Source organism: Coregonus lavaretus (assembly GCF_964263955.1).
Source record: "Coregonus lavaretus genome assembly, chromosome: 15".
NCBI classification, from domain to species: domain Eukaryota; kingdom Metazoa; phylum Chordata; class Actinopteri; order Salmoniformes; family Salmonidae; genus Coregonus; species Coregonus lavaretus.
Window position 1 is genome coordinate 788,050 of NC_140002.1, and position 23,680 is coordinate 811,729.

The 23,680-nt window shown below is 46.1% G+C and overlaps 1 protein-coding gene across 1 annotated transcript in view; it reads right to left on the bottom strand.

Moving 5' to 3' along the window:
- The window catches only part of tspoap1 (TSPO associated protein 1), a gene marked incomplete at both ends in the record, with an annotated part of 178,869 nt that overhangs the window by 41,497 nt on the left and 113,692 nt on the right, over positions 1–23,680 (bottom strand). Inside the window, 9 exons of the mRNA XM_084178264.1 lie at positions 1,169–1,219; positions 2,029–2,133; positions 6,616–6,738; positions 7,049–7,138; positions 7,448–7,531; positions 9,312–9,494; positions 20,380–20,464; positions 20,690–20,793; positions 21,758–21,919. Of these exons, the coding sequence (XP_084034390.1) occupies positions 1,169–1,219; positions 2,029–2,133; positions 6,616–6,738; positions 7,049–7,138; positions 7,448–7,531; positions 9,312–9,494; positions 20,380–20,464; positions 20,690–20,793; positions 21,758–21,919 (987 nt within the window). The remainder of the gene's footprint in view (positions 1–1,168; positions 1,220–2,028; positions 2,134–6,615; positions 6,739–7,048; positions 7,139–7,447; positions 7,532–9,311; positions 9,495–20,379; positions 20,465–20,689; positions 20,794–21,757; positions 21,920–23,680) is intronic.

Below are 23,680 nucleotides of genomic sequence, written 5' to 3' on the forward strand. Positions count from 1 at the left end.
GCAGCAGCTACTCTTCCTGGGGTTTATTATGGATCCCCATTAGTTCCTGCCAAGGCAGCAGCTACTCTTCCTTGGGTTTATTATGGATCCCCATTAGTTCCTGCCAAGGCAGCAGCTACTCTTCCTTGGGTTTATTATGGATCCCCATTAGTTCCTGCCAAGGCAGCAGCTACTCTTCCTGGGGTCCAGCAACATTAAGGCAGTTATATACGATATTACACAACATTACCCAATACATTTAGTGTGTGTTTTTCACTTCTTCCACACTCACTTTAAGGAATTTAAAAATTACAATTCTAGTCTTTCATAATTTGGTCAGATACAATTGGATGTGTAGTGTCAGCGTTTGTTGCTGGCATATCATACCTAAGAATGCTAATCTTGCCAATGAAAAAATCATTAAAGTAATTGGCAATATCAATGGGTTTTGTGATGAATGAGCCATCTGATTCAATGAATGATGGAGCTGAGTTTGCCTTTTTGCCCAAAATGTAATTGAAGGTGCTCCAAAGCTTTTTACTATCATTCTTTATGTCATTTATCTTTGTTTCATAGTATAGTTTCTTCTTCTTTTTATTCAGTTTAGTCACATGATTTCTCAATTTGCAGTACGTTTGCCAATCGGTTGTGGAGCCAGACTTATTTGCCAATCCTTTTGCCTCATCCCTCTCAACCATACACTTTTTAAATTCCTCATCAATCCATAGGGATTTAACAGTTTTTACAGTCATTTTCGTAATAGGTGCATGCTTATTAGTAACTGGAATAAGCAATTTCATAAATGTGTCAAGTGCAGCGCCTGGTTGCTCCTCATTACACACCACAGACCAACAAATATTATTTACATCAACAACATAGGAATCACTACAAAACGTATTGTATGACCTCCTACACTATATTAGGCCCAGACTTTGGAACTTTGGTTTTCCTAGATATGGCTACTATATTGTGATCACTAAATCCAATGGATTTGGATACTGCTTTAAAGCATATTTCTTCAGCATTAGTAAAGTTGTGATCAATACATGTTGATGATTACATTCCTGAGTGAGGCCTTGCCTTGTATACACAGGTCAGACTAGAACTACAACAACCAGACCTCAGCACCATAGAACTACAACAACCAGACCTCAGCACCACAGAACTACAACAACCAGGTCAGACTTACCTCCAGCATCTGTACCACTCCTTCATGCTCCCTCTTGGCGAAAAACTCAGCCTGTTGAATGGAAAAATAAACACTATTTATTTAATGATTCTACTCACTAAAGTGTAATTCAATGCATGCAAATATTTAGTTTCTTCAGTTACTTAGTTCACATCTAGTCCCTCATAATAGTTCCCTCCAGAACTAACCAACAAACTTTGCACGCAAAGGCTACCTCCTACTTTACAAAGTCTTTAATACCCCATGATAAAAGTGAAGCCGAAAAATGTAATTTGATGTAATTTGGGTCTTCCTGAGTGATTTCTGGGAACAGGGTTTGCTTGGACATTCTGGTTGTGTAGCTGGGCGCATCGCCTTATATTTAAGACTGGCTTTGGCTGGGCAGCGGTTCTTGTGTAGCAGGCAGGGGAGAGTGAACAATAATCTATTGCCATCTAGCAGACGCTTTACCAACTGAGCTCCGGAGGACCAGAGGACCAGAGGACCAGAGCTCCAGAGGACCAGAGGACCAGAGGACCAGAGCTCCAGAGGACCAGAGGACCAAAGGACCAGAGGACCAGAGGACCAGAGGACCAGAGCTCCAGAGGACCAGAGGACCAGAGGACCAGAGCTCCAGAGGACCAGAGGACCAAAGGACCAGAGGACCAGAGGACCAGAGGACCAGAGCTCCAGAGGACCAGAGGACCAAAGGACCAGAGGACCAGAGGACCAGAGCTCCAGAGGACCAGAGGACCAAAGGACCAGAGGACCAGAGGACCAGAGCTCCAGAGGACCAGAGGACCAGAGGACCAGAGGACCAGAGGACCAGAGGACCAGAGGACCAGAGGACCAGAGGCCAAGGTGTGGTGTTGCCGTCTCACCCGCTGTAGTCGTTTGATCTCGTTCTGTTTGAACTTGAGGATAGCCAGAGCCTGCTCATGTTCCAGTTCCAGCTGCTGCCTTCGTTCGGCGACCTCTCGCATATGCTGCAAGCATCAAAGGAGCCACCTATTTAATGTAGTCACACAGCGCTTACATAATGACTCTATAGTTTTATGCACTCGGCTTGAATGCGGCAAATTCACAGACAAAATTTACACTCAACACAGACTAGCCGCTCCATGTGGGCACTCACTTGGCAATCGTTTGAGAAAAATATTATATGTATGAAAATATATATATATATATACAGTACCAGTCAAAAGTTTGGACACACCTACTCATTCAAGGGTTCTTCTTTATTTTTTTACTATTTTCTACATTGTAGAATAATAGTGAAGACATCATAACTATGAAATAACACATATGGAATCATGTAGTAACCAAAAAAGTGTTAAACAAATCAAAATATATGTTATATTTTATATTCTTCAAAGTAGCCACCCTTTGCCTTGATGACAGCTTTGCACACTCTTGGCATTCTTTTCCAACAGTTTTGAAGGAGTTCCCACATATGCTGAGCACTTGTTGGCTGCTTTTCCTTCACTCTGCGGTCCAACTCATCCCAAACCATCTCAATTGGGTTGAGGTCGGGTGATTGTGGAGGCCAGGTCATCTGATGCAGCACTCCATCACTCTCCTTCTTGGTCAAATAGCCCTTACACAGCCTGGAGGTGTGTTTTGGGTCAATGTCCTGTTGAAAAACAAATGATAGTCCCACCAAGCGCAAACCAGATGGGATGGTGTATTGCTGCATAATGCTGTGGTAGCCATGCTGGTTAAGTGTGCCTTGAAATCTAAATAAATCACAGACAGTGTCACCAGTAAAGCACCCCCACACCATCACACCTCTTCCTCCATGCTTCACAGTGGCAACCACACATGCAGAGATCATCCGTTCACCTACTCTGCGTCTCACAAAGACACGGCGGTTGGAAACAAAAATATGGACTCCAGACCAAAGGACAGATTTCCACCGGTCTAATGTCCATTGCTCATGTTTCTTGGCCCAAGCAAGTCTCTTCTTCTTATTGGTGTCCTTAGTAGTGGTTTCTTTGCAGCAATTCGACCATGAAGGCCTGATTCACGCAGTCCCCTCTGAACAGTTGATGTTGAGATGTGTCTGTTACTTGAACTCTGTGAAGCATTTATTTGGGCTGCAATCTGAGGTGCAGTTAACTCTTATGAACTTATTCTCTGCAGCAGAGGTAACTCTGGGTCTTCCTTTCCTGTGGCGGTCCTCATGAGAGCCAGTTTCATCATAGCGCTTGATGGTTTTTGCGACTGCACTTGAAGAAATGTTCAAAGTTCTTGAGATTTTCCAGATTGACTGACCTTCATGTCTTAAAGTAATGATGGACTGTCGTTTCTCTTTGCTTATTTGAGCTGTTCTTGCCATAATATGGACTATCTTCTGTATACCACCCCTACATTGTCACAACACAACTGATTGGCTCAAATGCATTAAGAAGGAAAGAAATTCCACAAATTAACTTTTAAGAAGGCACACCTGTTAATTGAAATGCATTCCAGGTGACTGCCTCATGAAGCTGGTTGAGAGAATGCCAAGAGTGTGCAAAGCTGTCATCAAGGCAAAGGGTGGCTACTTTGAAGAATCTCAAATATAAAATATATTTTGATTTGATTAACACTTTTTTGGTTACTACATGATTTCATATATGTTATTTCATAGTTTTGATGTCTTCACTATTATTCTACAATGTAGAAAACCCTGGAATGACTACGTGTTCTAAAACTTTTGACCGGTAGTGTATGTGTGGAAGCCTGTACCTTTAAGACCTTTACAATACTAGAGGTCAGCCTGTACCTTTAAGACCTGCTCTACACTAGAGGTCAGCCTGTACCTTTAAGACCTGCTCTATACTAGAGGTCAGCCTGTACCTTTAAGACCTTTACAATACTAGAGGTCAGCCTGTACCTTTAAGACCTGCTCTACACTAGAGGTCAGCCTGTACCTTTAAGACCTTTACAATACTAGAGGTCAGCCTGTACCTTTAAGACCTGCTCTATACTAGAGGTCAGCCTGTACCTTTAAGACCTTTACAATACTAGAGGTCAGCCTGTACCTTTAAGACCTGCTCTATACTAGAGGTCAGCCTGTACCTTTAAGACCTGCTCTATACTAGAGGTCAGCCTGTACCTTTAAGACCTGCTCTATACTAGAGGTCAGCCTGTACCTTTAAGACCTGCTCTATACTAGAGGTCAGCCTGTACCTTTAAGACCTGCTCTACACTAGAGGTCAGCCTGTCCCTTTAAGACCTGCTCTACACTAGAGGTCAGCCTGTACCTTTAAGACCTGCTCTATACTAGAGGTCAGCCTGTACCTTTAAGACCTTTACATTACTAGAGGTCAGCCTGTACCTTTAAGACCTTTACAATACTAGAGGTCAGCCTGTACCTTTAAGACCTGCTCTATACTAGAGGTCAGCCTGTACCTTTAAGACCTGCTCTACACTAGAGGTCAGCCTGTACCTTTAAGACCTGCTCTATACTAGAGGTCAGCCTGTACCTTTAAGACCTTTACAATACTAGAGGTCAGCCTGTACCTTTAAGACCTGCTCTATACTAGAGGTCAGCCTGTACCTTTAAGACCTTTACAATACTAGAGGTCAGCCTGTACCTTTAAGACCTTTACAATACTAGAGGTCAGCCTGTACCTTTAAGACCTTTACAATACTAGAGGTCAGCCTGTACCTTTAAGACCTTTACAACACTAGAGGTCAGCCTGTACCTTTAAGACCTGCTCTACACTAGAGGTCAGCCTGTACCTTTAAGACCTGCTCTATACTAGAGGTCAGCCTGTACCTTTAAGACCTTTACAATACTAGAGGTCAGCCTGTACCTTTAAGACCTGCTCTATACTAGAGGTCAGCCTGTACCTTTAAGACCTTTACAATACTAGAGGTCAGCCTGTACCTTTAAGACCTTTACAACACTAGAGGTCAGCCTGTACCTTTAAGACCTGCTCTATACTAGAGGTCAGCCTGTACCTTTAAGACATTTACAATACTAGAGGTCAGCCTGTACCTTTAAGATCTGCTCTACACTAGAGGTCAGCCTGTACCTTTAAGACCTTTACAATACTAGAGGTCAGCCTGTACCTTTAAGACCTTTACAACACTAGAGGTCAGCCTGTACCTTTAAGACCTGCTCTATACTAGAGGTCAGCCTGTACCTTTAAGACCTGCTCTATACTAGAGGTCAGCCTGTACCTTTAAGACCTTTACAATACTAGAGGTCAGCCTGTACCTTTAAGACCTTTACAACACTAGAGGTCAGCCTGTACCTTTAAGACCTGCTCTATACTAGAGGTCAGCCTGTACCTTTAAGACCTGCTCTATACAAGACGTCAGCCTGTACCTTTAAGACCTTTACAATACTAGAGGTCAGCCTGTACCTTTAAGACCTGTTCTACACTAGAGGTCAGCCTGTCCCTTTAAGACCTGCTCTACACTAGAGGTCAGCCTGTACCTTTAAGACCTGCTCTATACTAGAGGTCAGCCTGTACCTTTAAGACCTTTACAATACTAGAGGTCAGCCTGTACCTTTAAGACCTTTACAATACTAGAGGTCAGCCTGTACCTTTAAGACCTGCTCTATACTAGAGGTCAGCCTGTACCTTTAAGACCTGCTCTACACTAGAGGTCAGCCTGTACCTTTAAGACCTGCTCTATACTAGAGGTCAGCCTGTACCTTTAAGACCTTTACAATACTAGAGGTCAGCCTGTACCTTTAAGACCTGCTCTATACTAGAGGTCAGCCTGTACCTTTAAGACCTTTACAATACTAGAGGTCAGCCTGTACCTTTAAGACCTTTACAATACTAGAGGTCAGCCTGTACCTTTAAGACCTTTACAATACTAGAGGTCAGCCTGTACCTTTAAGACCTTTACAACACTAGAGGTCAGCCTGTACCTTTAAGACCTTTACAATACTAGAGGTCAGCCTGTACCTTTAAGACCTGCTCTATACTAGAGGTCAGCCTGTACCTTTAAGACCTTTACAATACTAGAGGTCAGCCTGTACCTTTAAGACCTGCTCTATACTAGAGGTCAGCCTGTACCTTTAAGACCTGCTCTATACTAGAGGTCAGCCTGTACCTTTAAGACCTGCTCTATACTAGAGGTCAGCCTGTACCTTTAAGACTTTTACAATACTAGAGGTCAGCCTGTACCTTTAAGACCTGCTCTATACTAGAGGTCAGCCTGTACCTTTAAGACCTGCTCTATACTAGAGGTCAGCCTGTACCTTTAAGACCTGCTCTATACTAGAGGTCAGCCTGTACCTTTAAGACCTTTACAATACTAGAGGTCAGCCTGTACCTTTAAGAACTTTACAACACTAGAGGTTAGCCTGTACCTTTAAGACCTTTACAATACTAGAGGTCAGCCTGTACCTTTAAGACCTGCTCTATACTAGAGGTCAGCCTGTACCTTTAAGACCTGCTCTATACTAGAGGTCAGCCTGTACCTTTAAGACCTTTACAATACTAGAGGTCAGCCTGTACCTTTAAGACCTGTTCTAGGTTCTCCAGTTTGACACGGAGTCTCTGGTTCTCCTTGAGAACTGAATCACGTTGAGTGGTCACTTCAGAGAGGTCTTCCCTCAGCTCCTCATTCTCAACCCAGGCCTGAGAGAGAGGGATGGGGTGGAGAGCGAGAGAAGAGAGAGAGAGCGGGTGAGGAATAGGAAGAGAAGGAGTCACTGGGCATGAGTACTGTCATTCCTCAGGACCAGGAGGAGAGGGACAGACACAAAACAAATACAGGCCCATAAAACAGAAGCCCTTCCAGTCTACTGAAGGTTCATGACAGAGAAGACAGTTGAGGGTTCCATTTGAACCATAATGTAGATTGATTCTGTCATAAGAGGCCCTCAAAGAATATATTAAAAATGGAATAGAATGGTATACAATAGAATAGATTAGAACAGAGACTGACCTGGCCAATCAGCTGTGCCTTCCTCCTGAGGAGATCCGCCTCCTCTTCTAGATGCTTATTTTTGCCTCGCTCATCCTCAAGCTGGCTCTCCTGTCAGAGGGAGTCGCTATAGTAACTATACTGTCGTACAGTGGTAACATTACTGTGGCAATCAGTGGAGGCTGGTGTCACTTTAAATCTGAGGACGGGCTCAGTGTAATGGCTGGAATAGAACGAATGGAACCTTGTGTTTCACGTGGCTGATACTGTTCCATTCATTCCATTCCAGTGGCATTTCTCCCTCCACCAGCCTCCACTGGTCATAACACCTGGCCCACTGGGAGTAGCACCTTGAGTACAGTAGTTAACAGGCACGTGATAGGACGAGGACGGCCCAGTGCAGCCCTGAGGATCCCTTACCAAATCCAGACATCCCTTCTGTCTCTTCCTTACTTCATGCTCCAGGTTTTCACATTCTTTTCTCTTATTACTCAGCTCACGTTCCTGAAACAAAACGCCACCACAAAGAGCATGTCACGTTCCTGAAACAAAACGCCACCACAAAGAGCATGTCACGTTCCTGAAACAAAACGCCACCACAAAGAGCATGTCACGTTCCTGAAACAAAACGCCACCACAAAGAGCATGTCACGTTCCTGAAACAAAACGCCACCACAAAGAGCATGTCACATTCCTGAAACAAAACACCACCACAAAGAGCATGTCACATTCCTGAAACAAAACGCCACCACAAAGAGCATGTCACGTTCCTGAAACAAAACGCCACCACAAAGAGCATGTCACGTTCCTGAAACAAAACGCCACCACAAAGAGAATGTCACGTTCCTGAAACAAAACGCCACCACAAAGAGCATGTCACGTTCCTGAAACAAAACGCCACCACAAAGAGAATGTCACGTTCCTAAAACAAAACGCCACCACAAAGAGCATGTCACGTTCCTGAAACAAAACGCCACCACAAAGAGCATGTCACGTTCCTGAAACAAAACGCCACCACAAAGAGCATGTCACGTTCCTGAAACAAAACGCCACCACAAAGAGCATGTCACGTTCCTGAAACAAAACGCCACCACAAAGAGCATGTCACGTTCATGAAACAAAACGCCACCACAAAGAGCATGTCACGTTCATGAAACAAAACGCCACCACAAAGAGCATGTTACGTTCCTGAAACAAAACGCCACCACAAAGAGCATGTCACGTTCCTGAAACAAAACGCCACCACAAAGAGCATGTCACGTTCCTGAAACAAAACACCACCACAAAGCCTGAGCATGTCACGTTACAGTGACTTGACCTACACATCAGAAACATCCTTATCCGACTCCATACCCCACATCTGCTCCATATCTGCCCCACTGACATATGAACGCTGTAGTTGAAATAGGAACTTTTAGTGTTGTTGTGATCGTTTGTGTTGTTTCGTTAAATTCGAAAGGCCTATTTGATGTACACTGTTCTGTGAGAAAAGACAATCAGAGGCCTCTCCAGCTAGAGTACCATGCATGCCTATGATACCATGTCCTGTCCTGTGTATCAGATGACAAAGCATATTATCATATCATGTTTGTGTTTGCCAAAAAAGTGTCTGCACGAATCACGATCAATCTGTTTCGGATCCAACATCAAATGTAAGTCCTTAATTCCATATTGACCTCTGACATGGTAACGAGGTTTTACCAAGCTTAGCATTCTTATTTTATTCTAAATGCAGCTTACTTGCATAGTCAGTTAGGCCCCGCCCCCATCTCCCAGCAGCAAAACTGAGAAATCAGCTTATTTCTGCGTCCATCGCGACATAGAGCCAAATAATCAAGCAGTATGATTATTACTGTAGGACAGTTGACTCAGTCTAATCGACTAACTGGATGCAACAGCTTTTAATGGTGAGCAGTGTGAGCTCGTCCTCTACAGTGACAGACACAGCTGCAGGAAGGCAATATTGACAATTAAGCGCTTGACCTGTGACCTGATTTGTTTCTCACCATTGTCTGTCCATAGCATTAGCATTAATACTTGGGTTTATCTTAATGCATCGATAAAGCCATCCTTCAGACCCACAAGCAACCATTACATCATAACTGCTTTAGCCAGCTTTCAATATTCAGCAGTAGGCTTACTGATCGCACTAGTCCAATTAGTGATGCCATTTCAGTCCAGTCTCCAACAAGAGGTGTGTGTCAGTATAGCTAGCCATGACGGGGGTCGTATACTGTATGAGGTGAGTGGGACTATAATGTGATATTACTGTATCTGTTCTCACCAGCAACTGTAGTCGCTGGTCTTCTGTGTGCTCCTTCTGGTGGGAGGGGCTCGGGGTGGGGGCGGGGCAAAGGCCTGGCAGGGTTGGGATCACTCGCGGCCCCGACTCCTCCTCATCTCTGGGAGTCTCCTCACACCTGGCTGGAGCCTCATTTAACGCTACGCACGGGGTCTCTGCCGCAACCTGCCAGGGGGGCACAAACCAGGGAAGTTCACAATCATGCCTTAATAATTGAAGCTCACCTGATAGGCCTACAGATTAAAGAGGCTAAAGAATGGGGTAAGGCAGGGGAAGACCTTGACACCTGGAGTATTACATAAGACAACGTAATGAAGCACAGCACTCAGAGTTGGCTCTGTATGGCTAAAGCAGCAACACTAGACCTAATACAACCCAGGCAGTCAGACAGAGGTGCAAAGCCCTTCATTCAAATCTAGGAACCATGACTAAACTATTTGATTTGCCTAACGGCTAGATTGAAAAGAGCTTCAGCTAATTGGATCTGAGCATAATTTCCCCCCCTAACAGAGCTGCGTCAAACAAAGTGACTAAGAGAACATAGTGTACTGTAATATCAACCTGACGAATGTCTACTGTAATATCAACCTGACTGATGTCTACTGTAATATCAACCTGACTGATGTCTACTGTAATATCAACCTGACTGATGTCTACTGTAATATCAACCTGACTGATGTCTACTGTAATATCAACCTAACGGATGTCTACTGTAAAATCAACCTGACTGATGTCTACTGTAATATCAACCTGACGGATGTCTACTGTAATATCAACCTGACTGATGTCTACTGTAATATCAACCTGACTGATGTCTACTGTAATATCAACCTGACTGACGTCTACTGTAATATCAACCTGACGGATGTCTACTGTAATATCAACCTGACTGACGTCTACTGTAATATCAACCTGACGGATGTCTACTGTAATATCAACCTGACTGACGTCTACTGTAATATCAACCTGACGGATGTCTACTGTAATATCAACCTGACTGACGTCTACTGTCATATCAACCTGACTGATGTCTACTGTAATATCAACCTGACTGATATCTACTGTAATATCAACCTGACTGATGTCTACTGTAATATCTACCTGACTGATGTCTACTGTCATATCAACCTGACTGATGTCTACTGTAATATCAACCTGACTGATGTCTACTGTAATATCAACCTGACTGATGTCTACTGTCATATCAACCTGACTCCCAGCCCCAACCAATTGACAGATAGACCGACAGGGATTATAATCCAGCTCTCCTCCAGCCTTCCTTCCTTCCCAGTGGCCTGACTTCTGTACACAGTCATCTAATCCACAGAGAATCCCTCCAGCCGGAAACGTGACTCACATTCAACAGAGAGAGAGAGGGAGAGAGAGAGAAAGAGAGAGAGAGAGAGAGAGAAAGAGAGAGAGAGAGAGAGAGATACCTATCCTCTCAAACTGGATGTAAATCTTAATGATTCTTTAGAAAGGAGAGACCCTCCTCTCTTTGAATGAATATTCCTTTAAGATTATAATACACTGCTCAAGAACATTCTTAGAGTTAGGAGGGAGAGAGTCCTCGTGAACCTGTATTTAATAAACGTCTCAGAGTGCTGATCTATTATCAGGTATCCCCTCTTTCATTATGAGAAGGAAAAACTGAATCAGTAATCTGAAGTCCAGCAGAGGGCTGTGGCTGGGGGACTTAAGTGTGTGGGGGGGAGTGGATCTGGAGCTGGATGACATTGGTGTCATCTCCTTGTCACCCTGGCTTCAGCGGGTTAAGAGTCGGGAATCAGGTGTCTAATTTTATCTACTTATCTACTGCTGTAGCTGGGCTAGGACAGCCGAGGCCATGCCCCAGAAACAGGCTCAGGATCAGGGGCAGGTGATCAAACTGAACCCCCCCCCCCGCCCCCCCCCCACTCCCTATTTATTTATGATTTATTTCTGCAACAACACACTCACTCGACACAAATTGAGACCCCAACTTTTTACGCTGCTGCTACTTCTGTTAATTATTTATGCATAGTCACTTCAACTCTATCCACATGTACATATTACTTCAACTACCTCAACTAGCCGGTGCCCCCCGCACATTGACTCTGCACCGGTACCCCCCCCCCCCCCTGTATATATAGCCTCCATACTGTTATTTTATTTTACTGCTGCTCTTTTTTTCTCAACACTTTTTTGTTGTTGTTTTATTTTACTTTTTAAATTAAAAATAAATGCACTGTTGGTTAAGGGCTGTAAGTAAGCATTTCACTGTAATGTCTGCACCTGTTGTATTCGGCGCATGTGGCCAATAACATTTGATTTGATTTGATTTGATTTGAATTGTAAGCAAGCTAGTTTCAGTGCCTCCTAAATAAATGATTGAGATGGGGAAAAGAGGGCGGGCTATCAGCTGATCACTGATGTTCATATTTGATGTAAATCTGCTAGTTATGTAGCTAGATTTTTTTCTAGGGCACTTGGTGAGTGGGAGGGGCATGTGCTCGGGTACAGGTAGACCCCTATCTGAGCATGTGCCTGAACATTATCAAACTAAGGACCAGCCAGCGCCATGTGAAGAGAAAACCCGCTCCGAAGTGACTGCTTTGATATCTTTGAAGAGATATAGCCGTTTGCCATGAGACCACACAATACATGAGGCAGGGAAAGTAAATATATTTGGGCTCAAATCCCTCATTTTTAGGGTTACTATGAGTTAAAATCCTTTCAAGGAACATCAGGACTGGAAAGGAACACCTACTAGAATAGAACGGTAGAATAGAATACCTAAGCCCAGTCCATTGTTGCAGGTCAGTGCTGCAGTGAAAGCGGGCCGGTCCCCTGAGTTCAGATAGCCATGTATAAGGAGGGAATTTGAGTGTTTGCCCACAATGCTAAGGTTCAGAGATCAGAGCCACAGATTATCAGAGTTCAGGCAGTGTGTCATACAGGTCAGATAGTATTTGAGGGGAAGACAGAGAGAGAGAGAGACAATGTTGCATAATGCCTCATATGTAGAGTTAATCTCATATAACAAGCCAAAATAGACCCAATGAGCCTAATTTATTAACAAATTAGTTACATTTTGTAACGGAACAGTCAAATATGTAGACTATTTTGTAGGTGAAAAGCAAACCTTAGTATGCATGTAGTACATCGTGATCCATAGTATTTTTGTACTGTGAACAGCCAAATCTCTTGCTGTGTGTCATCTTGCACTGAGTGTTTGTGTGTGTAAACAAAACAGACGAGTTCAGTGTTGTCAGCGCCCCATGCTGATAATGACATATCACTGACAGCCCAGCCAGGTGACCTGAGGGTGGCCCTGTGTGACCTGATCTAATGACCTATCACTGTCACAGCCAGGACACAGCAAACCCCCTGTCTACTCATCATCAGATCCCTTACACTTAAACCTCATGGGGGGGGGTTAAAAGCAAATGGTCTTTTTTGGAATATACAGATTTAGTGCAAAGACTTGCTTGCTGTAACCATACACTGAGTATACAAAACATTAGGAACACCTTCCTAATATTGAGTTACACCCCCCCTAAGTTTCTTGGGCTAAGTTGTGGTCAATTTGCAGTGTACAAATTATTGGTCCGAGAGTCCTTTAGGTGCCTTTTGGCAAACTCCAAGTGGGCTGTCATGTACCTTTTACTGAGGAGAGGCTTCCGTCTGGCCCCTCTACCATAAAGGCTTGATGGGTGGAGTGCTGCAGAGATGGTTGTCCTTCTGGAAGGTTCTCCCATCTCCACAGAGGAACTCTGGAGCTCTGTCAGAGTGACCATCGGGTTCTTGGTCACCTCCCTGACCAAGGCCCTTCTCCCCCGATTGCTCAGTTTGGCCGGGCGGCCAGCTCTAGGAAGAGTCTTGGTGGTTCCAAACTTCTTCCATTTAAGAATGATGGAGGCCACTGTGTTCTTGAGGACCTTCAATGCTGCAGAAATGTTTTGGTACCCTTCCCCAGACCTGTGCCTCGACACAATCCTATCTTGGAGATCTACGGACAATTCCTTCAACCTCATGGTTTGGATTTTGCTCTGACATGCACTGTCAACTGTGGGACCTTATATAGACAAGTGTGTGCCTTTACAAATCATGTCCAATCAATTGAATTTACCACAGGTGGACTCCAATCAAGTTGTATAAACATCTCAAGGATGATCAATGGAAACAGGATGCACCTGAGCTCAATTTCGAGTCTCATAGCAAAGGGTCTGAATAGTTATGTAAATAAGGTATTTCTGTTTTTTATTTTTAATACATTTGCAAAAATTTCTAAAAAACAGTTTTGTCTTTGTCATTATGGGGTATTGTGTGTAGATTGATGAGCAAAACATTAATTTAATCAATTTTAGAATAAGGCTGTAACGTAACAAAATGTGGAAAATGTCAAGGGGTCTGAATACTTTCCGAATGCACTTTTTGTCCCCAGTCCTGGCCTGGCGGTCACTAAGTCACAAACAATATGCTGCTTTGTCCCCAGTCCTGCCATGGCGGTCACTAAGTAACAGACAATATGCTGCTATGTCCCCAGTCCTGGCGGTCACTAAGTCACAGACAATATGCTGCTATGTCCCCAGTCCTGCCATGGCGGTCACTAAGTCACAAACAATATGCTGCTTTGTCCCCAGTCCTGCCATGGCGGTCACTAAGTAACAGACAATATGCTGCTATGTCCCCAGTCCTGGCGGTCACTAAGTCACAGACAATATGCTGCTATGTCCCCAGTCCTGCCATGGCGGTCACTAAGTCACAGACAATATGCTGCTTTGTCCCCAGTCCTGCCATGGCGGTCACTAAGTAACAGACAATATGCTGCTATGTCCCCAGTCCTGGCCATGGCGGTCACTAAGTCACAGACAATATGCTGCTTTGTCCCCAGTCCTGGCCTGGCGGTCACTAAGTCACAGACAATATGCTGCTATGTCCCCAATCCTGGCGGTCACTAAGTCACAAACAATATGCTGCTTTGTCCCCAGTCCTGCCATGGCGGTCACTAAGTCACAGACAATATGCTGCTTTGTCCCCAGTCCTGGCCTGGCGGTCACTAAGTCACAGACAATATGCTGCTATGTCCCCAGTCCTGGCCTGGCGGTCACTAAGTAACAGACAATATGCTGCTATGTCCCCAATCCTGGCGGTCACTAAGTCACAGACAATATGCTGCTATGTCCCCAGTCCTGCCATGGCGGTCACTAAGTAACAGACAATATGCTGCTTTGTCCCCAGTCCTGCCATGGCGGTCACTAAGTCACAGACAATATGCTGCTATGTCCCCAATCCTGGCGGTCACTAAGTCACAGACAATATGCTGCTATGTCCCCAGTCCTGGCCTGGCGGTCACTAAGTCACAGACAATATGCTGCTATGTCCCCAGTCCTGGCCTGGCGGTCACTAAGTCACAAACAATATGCTGCTATGTCCCCAGTCCTGGCGGTCACTAAGTCACAGACAATATGCTGCTATGTCCCCAGTCCTGCCATGGCGGTCACTAAGTCACAGACAATATGCTGCTTTGTCCCCAGTCCTGCCATGGCGGTCACTAAGTCACAGACAATATGCTGCTTTGTCCCCAGTCCTGCCATGGCGGTCACTAAGTCACAAACAATATGCTGCTATGTCCCCAGTCCTGCCATGGCGGTCACTAAGTCACAGACAATATGCTGCTATGTCCCCAATCCTGGCGGTCACTAAGTCACAGACAATATGCTGCTATGTCCCCAGTCCTGCCATGGCGGTCACTAAGTCACAGACAATATGCTGCTATGTCCCCAGTCCTGCCATGGCGGTCACTAAGTCACAGACAATATGTTGCTATGGCCCCAGTCCTGCCATGGCGGTCACTAAGTCACAGACAATATGCTGCTATGTCCCCAGTCCTGGCCTGGCGGTCACTAAGTAACAGACAATATGCTGCTATGTCCCCAGTCCTGGCGGTCACTAAGTCACAGACAATATGCTGCTTTGTCCCCAGTCCTGGCCTGGCGGTCACTAAGTCACAGACAATATGCTGCTATGTCCCCAGTCCTGCCATGGCGGTCACTAAGTCACAAACAATATGCTGCTATGTCCCCAGTCCTGCCATGGCGGTCACTAAGTCACAAACAATATGCTGTTATGTCCCCAGTCCTGTCATGGCGGTCACTAAATCACAGACAATATGCTGCTATGTCCCCAGTCCTGGCGGTCACTAAGTCACAGACAATATGCTGCTATGTCCCCAGTCCTGCCATGGCGGTCACTAAGTAACAGACAATATGCTGCTATGTCCCCAGTCCTGGCGGTCACTAAGTCACAGACAATATGCTGCTATGTCCCCAGTCCTGCCATGGCGGTCACTAAGTCACAAACAATATGCTGCTATGGCCCCAGTTCTGCCATGGCGGTCACTAAGTCACAGACAATATGCTGCTATGTCCCCAGTCCTGGCCTGGCGGTCACTAAGTCACAGACAATATGCTGCTATGTCCCCAATCCTGGCGGTCACTAAGTCACAAACAATATGCTGCTATGTCCCCAGTCCTGCCATGGCGGTCACTAAGTCACAGACAATATGCTGCTTTGTCCCCAGTCCTGCCATGGCGGTCACTAAGTCACAGACAATATGCTGCTATGTCCCCAGTCCTGCCATGGCGGTCACTAAGTCACAGACAATATGCTGCTATGTCCCCAGTCCTGGCCTGGCGGTCACTAAGTCACAGACAATATGCTGCTATGTCCCCAGTCCTGGCCTGGCGGTCACTAAGTCACAAACAATATGCTGCTATGTCCCCAGTCCTGCCATGGCGGTCACTAAGTCACAGACAATATGCTGCTTTGTCCCCAGTCCTGCCATGGCGGTCACTAAGTCACAAACAATATGCTGCTATGTCCCCAGTCCTGCCATGGCGGTCACTAAGTCACAGACAATATGCTGCTATGTCCCCAATCCTGGCGGTCACTAAGTCACAGACAATATGCTGCTATGTCCCCAGTCCTGCCATGGCGGTCACTAAGTCACAGACAATATGCTGCTATGTCCCCAGTCCTGCCATGGCGGTCACTAAGTCACAGACAATATGCTGCTATGGCCCCAGTCCTGCCATGGCGGTCACTAAGTCACAGACAATATGCTGCTATGTCCCCAGTCCTGGCCTGGCGGTCACTAAGTAACAGACAATATGCTGCTATGTCCCCAGTCCTGGCGGTCACTAAGTCACAAACAATATGCTGCTATGTCCCCAGTCCTGGCGGTCACTAAGTCACAGACAATATGCTGCTATGTCCCCAGTCCTGCCATGGCGGTCACTAAGTCACAAACAATATGCTGCTATGTCCCCAGTCCTGTCATGGCGGTCACTAAGTCACAGACAATATGCTGCTATGTCCCCAGTCCTGGCGGTCACTAAGTCACAGACAATATGCTGCTATGTCCCCAGTCCTGCCATGGCGGTCACTAAGTAACAGACAATATGCTGCTATGTCCCCAGTCCTGGCGGTCACTAAGTCACAGACAATATGCTGCTATGTCCCCAGTCCTGCCATGGCGGTCACTAAGTCACAGACAATATGCTGCTATGTCCCCAGTCCTGCCATGGCGGTCACTAAGTCACAGACAATATGCTGCTTTGTCCCCAGTCCTGTCATGGCGGTCACTAAGTCACAGACAATATGCTGCTTTGTCCCCAGTCCTGCCATGGCGGTCACTAAGTCACAGACAATATGCTGCTTTGTCCCCAGTCCTGGCCTGGCGGTCACTAAGTAACAGACAATATGCTGCTATGTCCCCAATCCTGGCGGTCACTAAGTCACAAACAATATGCTGCTAGCTGCTGTCTAAATTCCCACATCTGGGATCTGAAATCTCTAACTGACCGACAGTTACAAAATCGGTTTTGGGGACAGGTGTCACTGTAACTCGACTAGTAGGTCTCGGCTCACACCCCTTCAGCTTGCAGGCGAGTGTTATGGCACCTCCGTAAACCCGGGTGGGAGTTACAATGTGGGATTTAGTGAAATTAATATTGAAAAGCAACAACGGTATCAGATCTGCAGAAGAAATCCACTTAGTCGGGACTACTCATGCAATAATAACATGGAGAACACATAACTGCAACAGAGCAGCCAAACTGAAGCTGCTGGCAGCAGTCTATGGTCATAATTTCCTCTGGTGACATTCTCACTTGCTCATTTCAATAATAACACAACACATCTGGATACCCTAAACCTTAACTAACTAGAATGCACTTTAATGATTATTCTGCAGATGGCTACGATTATTTCTCCTGAAGCTGTCCTGTATAGCCTAGCCATAGTCCTACAGTCCATAGAGTTAAGGTTATATTCATGTCCTATATAACCTAGCTCAGTCCTACAGCACATAGGAGGTATACCACAAGGTTAACCGCACACACACATAGCTACTGGGACCTAAACACACCCCCACCCAACACACACCCCCACCAAATACAACCTACCCCTTTGCAGTGATCTGTGGCAACGTCAAAGATATCCCCAGCCTCCAATTATCCAGAGCAGAGTGAGGCAGGGCAAAGCAGCTAGGAAAGTCTTTAGTTAGAGAGTCGGCTGGAGTCTTAACGTCACCTACCATCCAGAACTCTCTCTCACCGCTACCACGGCAACAGAGAGAGGATTACTGGACTGTACCATTCTGTTGCTAGAGAGGGAATTAGAGTGCACAGCCATATGACATGGCCCGTTTCTGTGGCGTGCGTGTGTGTGTCCGACAAATGACAGATTACCACAACCAGAATTCTCATCTAAGCTGCAAAGAGAGAAGTGAATTTTAACTCAAGAAACTTTATGTTGTCATACATATACGACGCATGCCTTAAAACGCACATTTCAAACTTAAGATTGATTTAGTTTTAAATCAGTTTTATTTGATTAATTTTACATCTTATTGAGCCTGCAACCAAAATGTGAAAATTTCCGGACACGTGGTGTATCCTGGTGTTACGTCTGGGTGTAATTGAGTGGCGTGAAGGAGAGGGAAATAATCATTTCTAAGAACTCTTTAGTCATCAGTGTTGCAGAGAGAGAGAGAGAGAGAGCCGAGGGAGAATGTGGCTTGTGTCTCTTGATCTGGCCCAAGTTCAAGACAGGGAATCATCTCATTATGTCCTCTGACAGTCAGGCTGATGACTGTAGTCAGCAACAACACACAGCCATTATATAACAGCAGCTATGCCAACGTAAACAAACACTAAGACTAGAAAAAACCCCAGCCAACCAAATTCCAAATTAACAAACGCAAACGCAAACGCACATAATCCTAAACCGTCCTGGCTGACTGCAGTACTAGCGACAATACTATGGACCCATCATATCACCCATCCACCCCTTGTAGTGAAAAGACACGGCCCGGTCTGTGTCAGTCAGTTAGCTTCAGCCTAATCTCAAACTTGGCCCTAAACACGGTGCGTCACATCACCGCTCGCTCCACCTCGCGCTGCCTTTTGGGAAAACGCTGCAGCGCTTGCTGTACAAATTCCAGAGCAGCTGGAGGGTTTAAAACCTCAACATCTGGACGGAGGAACACTGGAGGCAAAATGTGGTGTTTGGGGATAAATAGCACTTAGATGGACAGTGAGATGGACAGTGAGATGGACAGTGAGATGGACAGTGAGATGGACAGTTATATGGACAGTTAGATGGACAGTTAGATGGACAGTTAGATGGACAGTTAGATGGACAGTTAGATGGACAGTTAGATGGACAGTGAGATGGACAGTTATATGGACAGTTAGATGGACAGTTAGATGGACAGTTAGATGGACAGTTAGATGGACAGTGAGATGGACAGTTAGATGGACAGTGAGATGGACAGTTATATGGACAGTTAGATGGACAGTTAGATGGACAGTTATATGGACAGTTAGATGGACAGTGAGATGGACAGTGAGATGGACAGTTAGATGGACAGTTATATGGACAGTTAGATGGACAGTTAGATGGACAGTGAGATGGACAGTTAGATGGACAGTGAGATGGACAGTAACTTCTAGGTTATACATATTGCTGTGGCTTGTACTTATGTTTTATATAAGATCCTAATGACTGATATAAGGAATATACCATTTAAAATATAAAAAATAATTTGAAAGGTGGACGTGGTTTGCGCATTTAGGAGTTTTCTATTGGTTAACCTGCAACAGGGAAGCTCAATCAAACAGCTAGAGTATTTGAAATGATTTCAGGTCTGTTGATTTGAGCTTGCCATCTAACAGTGGAAAAGGACTTCAGTTCCATTCCCTCAGTCTGATGCAGTGCACTTTATCATCAACAGGGGGCAGTGTTGGAGCTGGGCAGAGCAGTCTATGGCTGAGAGAGAGGCAGGGGGCAGTATTGGAGCTGGGCAGAGCAGTCTATGGCTGAGAGAGAGGCAGGGGGTAGTGTTGGAGCTGGGCAGAGCAGTCTATGGCTGAGAGAGAGGCAGGGGGTAGTGTTGGAGCTGGGCAGAGCAGTCTATGGCTGAGAGAGAGGCAGGGGGTAGTGTTGGAGCTGGGCAGAGCAGTCTATGGCTGAGAGAGAGGCAGGGGGTAGTGTTGGAGCTGGGCAGAGCAGTCTATGGCTGAGAGAGAGGCAGGGGGTAGTGTTGGAGCTGGGCAGAGCAGTCTATGGCTGAGAGAGAGGCAGGGGGTAGTGTTGGAGCTGGGCAGAGCAGTCTATGGCTGAGAGAGAGGCAGGGGGTAGTGTTGGAGCTGGGCAGAGCAGTCTATGGCTGAGAGAGAGGCATGGGGTAGTGTTGGAGCTGGGCAGAGCAGTCTATGGCTGAGAGAGAGGCATGGGGTAGTGTTGGAGCTGGGCAGAGCAGTCTATGGCTGAGAGAGAGGCATGGGGTAGTGTTGGAGCTGGGCAGAGCAGTCTATGGCTGAGAGAGAGGCAGGGGGTAGTGTTGGAGCTGGGCAGAGCAGTCTATGGCTGAGAGAGAGGCATGGGGTAGTGTTGGAGCTGGGCAGAGCAGTCTATGGCTGAGAGAGAGGCATGGGGTAGTGTTGGAGCTGGGCAGAGCAGTCTATGGCTGAGAGAGTAAATAGCTCCAATCCTTCCTTACCTTCTCCACCCTCTCCTCCTCTGGTGTGCAGGGCCTGTCGTGGCCATTGTGTTTCCTGCATGAGGCGTCTTTAGGGGAGATTACTCTGGAGGAGGTGACTCTGGAGGAGGTGACTCTGGAGGATGTGTCTCTGGAGGAGGTGACTCTGGAGGAGGTGTCTCTGGAGGAGGTGTCTCTGGAGGAGGCGTCTTTAGAGGAGGTGACTCTGGAGGAGGTGTCTTTAGAGGAGGTGTCTCTGGAGGAGGTGACTCTGGAGGAGGTGTCTTTAGAGGAGGTGTCTCTGGAGGAGGTGACTCTGGAGGAGGTGTCTCTGGAGGAGGAGATTGACAGTTGCCTCTGGAGCCTCAGCACCTCCTTCTGGGACTCCCTTAGCAGCCTCTCAAACTCCACCACGCCAGACGGGACTGGGGAGCCCTGCAACACACAGAGGTCAAAGATATTTCAACATGCAAAGATACTAAATACAGTGCAGTGAAAAAGTATTTTGCCCCCTTTCTAATTTTCTCTACTTTTGCATATTTTTGATACTGAATGTTATCAGATCTTCAACCACTGTATTTCAAGATTTTAAGACTGAGGAAGACTGAGGAAATTCCTGGATCAATGGGTCTGCAGGTAGCCTAGCGTTTAGAGAGGCAAGCCAGCAACCGCAGGGTTGCCAGTTCGATTCCCGGGTCTAATGGGGAAAGATCTGGCGGGAAGTGAGCTGGCAAATCCTAAATGCCATTGCCTGCCGTTGTGCCCTAGCGCAAAGCACTTAACCCCCCAAGAACAACTGCTCCACGGGCTAACAGAGTACTGCTGGATGACACTCCCAATCATCATCCACACTATTACCATCAACTCAGCTCACGCTGGGATTCCCTCAGTAGTAATACTCCCAGCAGATGTTTAGACCAGAACAATGAGATCTTAGTGACAGAAGAAGAACAGTAAAAGGAGGAGGCACTTAGAACCTCTCACCACGGACATCTATTAGTACAGCCCAGGAAGTAGTTCAGGTTCAGAGAGGGTTTATCCAGCCCAGCAGAGGGCAGAACTGAGGCATTATAGACCTTTGATGAGGTTAGTGAATGTGACTGACTACAACGGATGATACAGTGAACCTTTTAGACTGCTCCTGTTAGATAATAGGTTCTTATTGAAATGTTTCAGTGCTTTTGAGGGGATCAGTTTGAGCAAGGAGAGGAGCAGAACCACCAATATTGATTACATAACGAGTGAGTAGTTATTTGAGATGCAAGGTGATTTTTAGATCAGTGATTATGCGCAGTCCGACCGCAAAGTAGTCGATCTAAAACACGAACTCTAGGTTGTTATTGAAAGACTGTGTCCGGGGGGGTGGAATTGGCAGGTGTTGGGATATGGTGTTGGGTACCTTGGCCGTGCCCAAGCGTGTCCCCAGCTCCCTACACTTCTGCTGCAGGGCGACGATCTCCTTGTCCTTGGAGAGCAGTGTATCTGCATGCTGCGCCAGGTCACGGGCTCGCTGACGGGCAAACGCCCGCTTGTACTGCTCCACCGGAGCTGGGGCATTCACCTAGACAGAGGGGAGGGGTTAGAGGTTAAGGGTCAACACAAAGAAGGACTGTTCATCACAAATATCCCAGTTCTGACTGGTCGTGTACTCATGTCATGTGGTGGACCGCAGCATGAAGGAAAAGCAGCCAACAAGTGCTCAGCATATGTGGGAACTCCTTCAAGACTGTTGGAAAAGCATTCCAGGTGAAGCTGGTTGAGAGAATGCCAAGAGTGTGCAAAGCTGTCATCAAGGCAAAGGGTGGCTACTTTGAAGAATCTCAAATCTCAAATATATTTTGATTTGTTAAACTGATTTGTTAAACACTTTTTTGGTTACTACATGATTCCATATGTGTTATTTCATAGTTTTGATGTCTTCACTATTATTCTACAATGTAAAAACCTGGAATGAGTAGGTGTGTCCAAACATTTGACTGGTACTGTATATATTTTGACCGCCAGGCCAGGACTGGGGACATAAAGTGCATTGGGAAAGTATGACTTGACTTTTTCCACATTTTGTTACGTTACAGCCTATTCTAAAATTGATTAAATTAATTTGTAAAATGTGTATTCTGATTTTTTTAGGGGGTGCTGCAACACACCCCATACTTTCCGCAGCTATGTCTCCCAGGACAAATAGCTAGCAACAGCAGAAGTCCATGAATGTTTCATGTGTGTTTCGACCTGTCCCCAAATTAAGATAGTTGGCTCACAGTTCGTTTTGGGGAGAGAGAGAGAGAGAGAGAGAGAGAGATGGAGAGATAGAGAGAGAGAGAGAGAGAGAGAGAGAGAGAGAGAGAGAGAGAGAGAGAGAGAGAGAGAGAGAGAGAGAGAGAGAGAGAGAGAGGAGAGAGAGAGAGAGAGAGAGAGATGGAGAGAGGGAGATGGAGAGAGAGGGAGGGGTGAGAGAGAGGGGGAGAGAGAGAATGGAGAGAGAGAGAGAGAGAGAGAGAGAGAGAGAGAGAGAGAGAGAGGGAGAGAGAGAGGAGAGAGATGGAGAGAGGGAGATGGAGAGAGAGGGAGGGTGAGAGAGGGAGGGTGAGAGAGAGAGATAGAGAGAGAGAGAGAGAGAGAGAGAGAGAGAGAGAGAGAGAGAGATGGAGAGGGAGGGAGATGGGAGAGAGGAGGGAGAGAGAGGGAGGGTGAGAGAGGGAGGGTGAGGGGGAGATAGAGGGGAGGGGTGAGGGGGAGAGAGAGGGGAGGGAGGGGGAAGGGAGAGAGAGAGAGAGAGAGAGAGAGATGGAGAGAGGGAGATGGAGAGAGAGGGTGAGGTGGAGAGAGAGGGACAGAGAGAGAGAGAGAGAGAGGAGAGAGAGAGAGAGAGAGAGAGAGAGAGAGAGAGAGAGAGAGACAGAGAGAGAGAGAGAGAGAGAGAGAGAGAGAGAGAGACAGAGAGAGAGAGAGAGAGAGAGAGAGAGAAGAGAGAGAAGGAGAGAGAGAGAGAGAGAGAGAGAGAGAGAGAGAGAGAGAGAGAGAGAGAGAGAGAGAGAGGGTGACTAATGTGGCTGATTAGCCCAGACCTGGTGGAGGGGCTCGCTCTTTCTTCTCTCTTTCTTTAGCTCTCTCTTTCTTTTATCTTTTTCGCTCTCTTTCTTTAATCTATCTTCTGCTGTTTAGAGTGTTCAAGATGCTGTAGCTGTGCAGTTTTGCAAGATGCCACCAGATGGCAGAATAGTACACATCTGAGATGTCATCAGACAGGAATGACCTGTAGAGTTGAATGCTGCTTCCACAAAATTGTGATCAAGAGTTTTTAGGTAACGCCTACTACGTATTT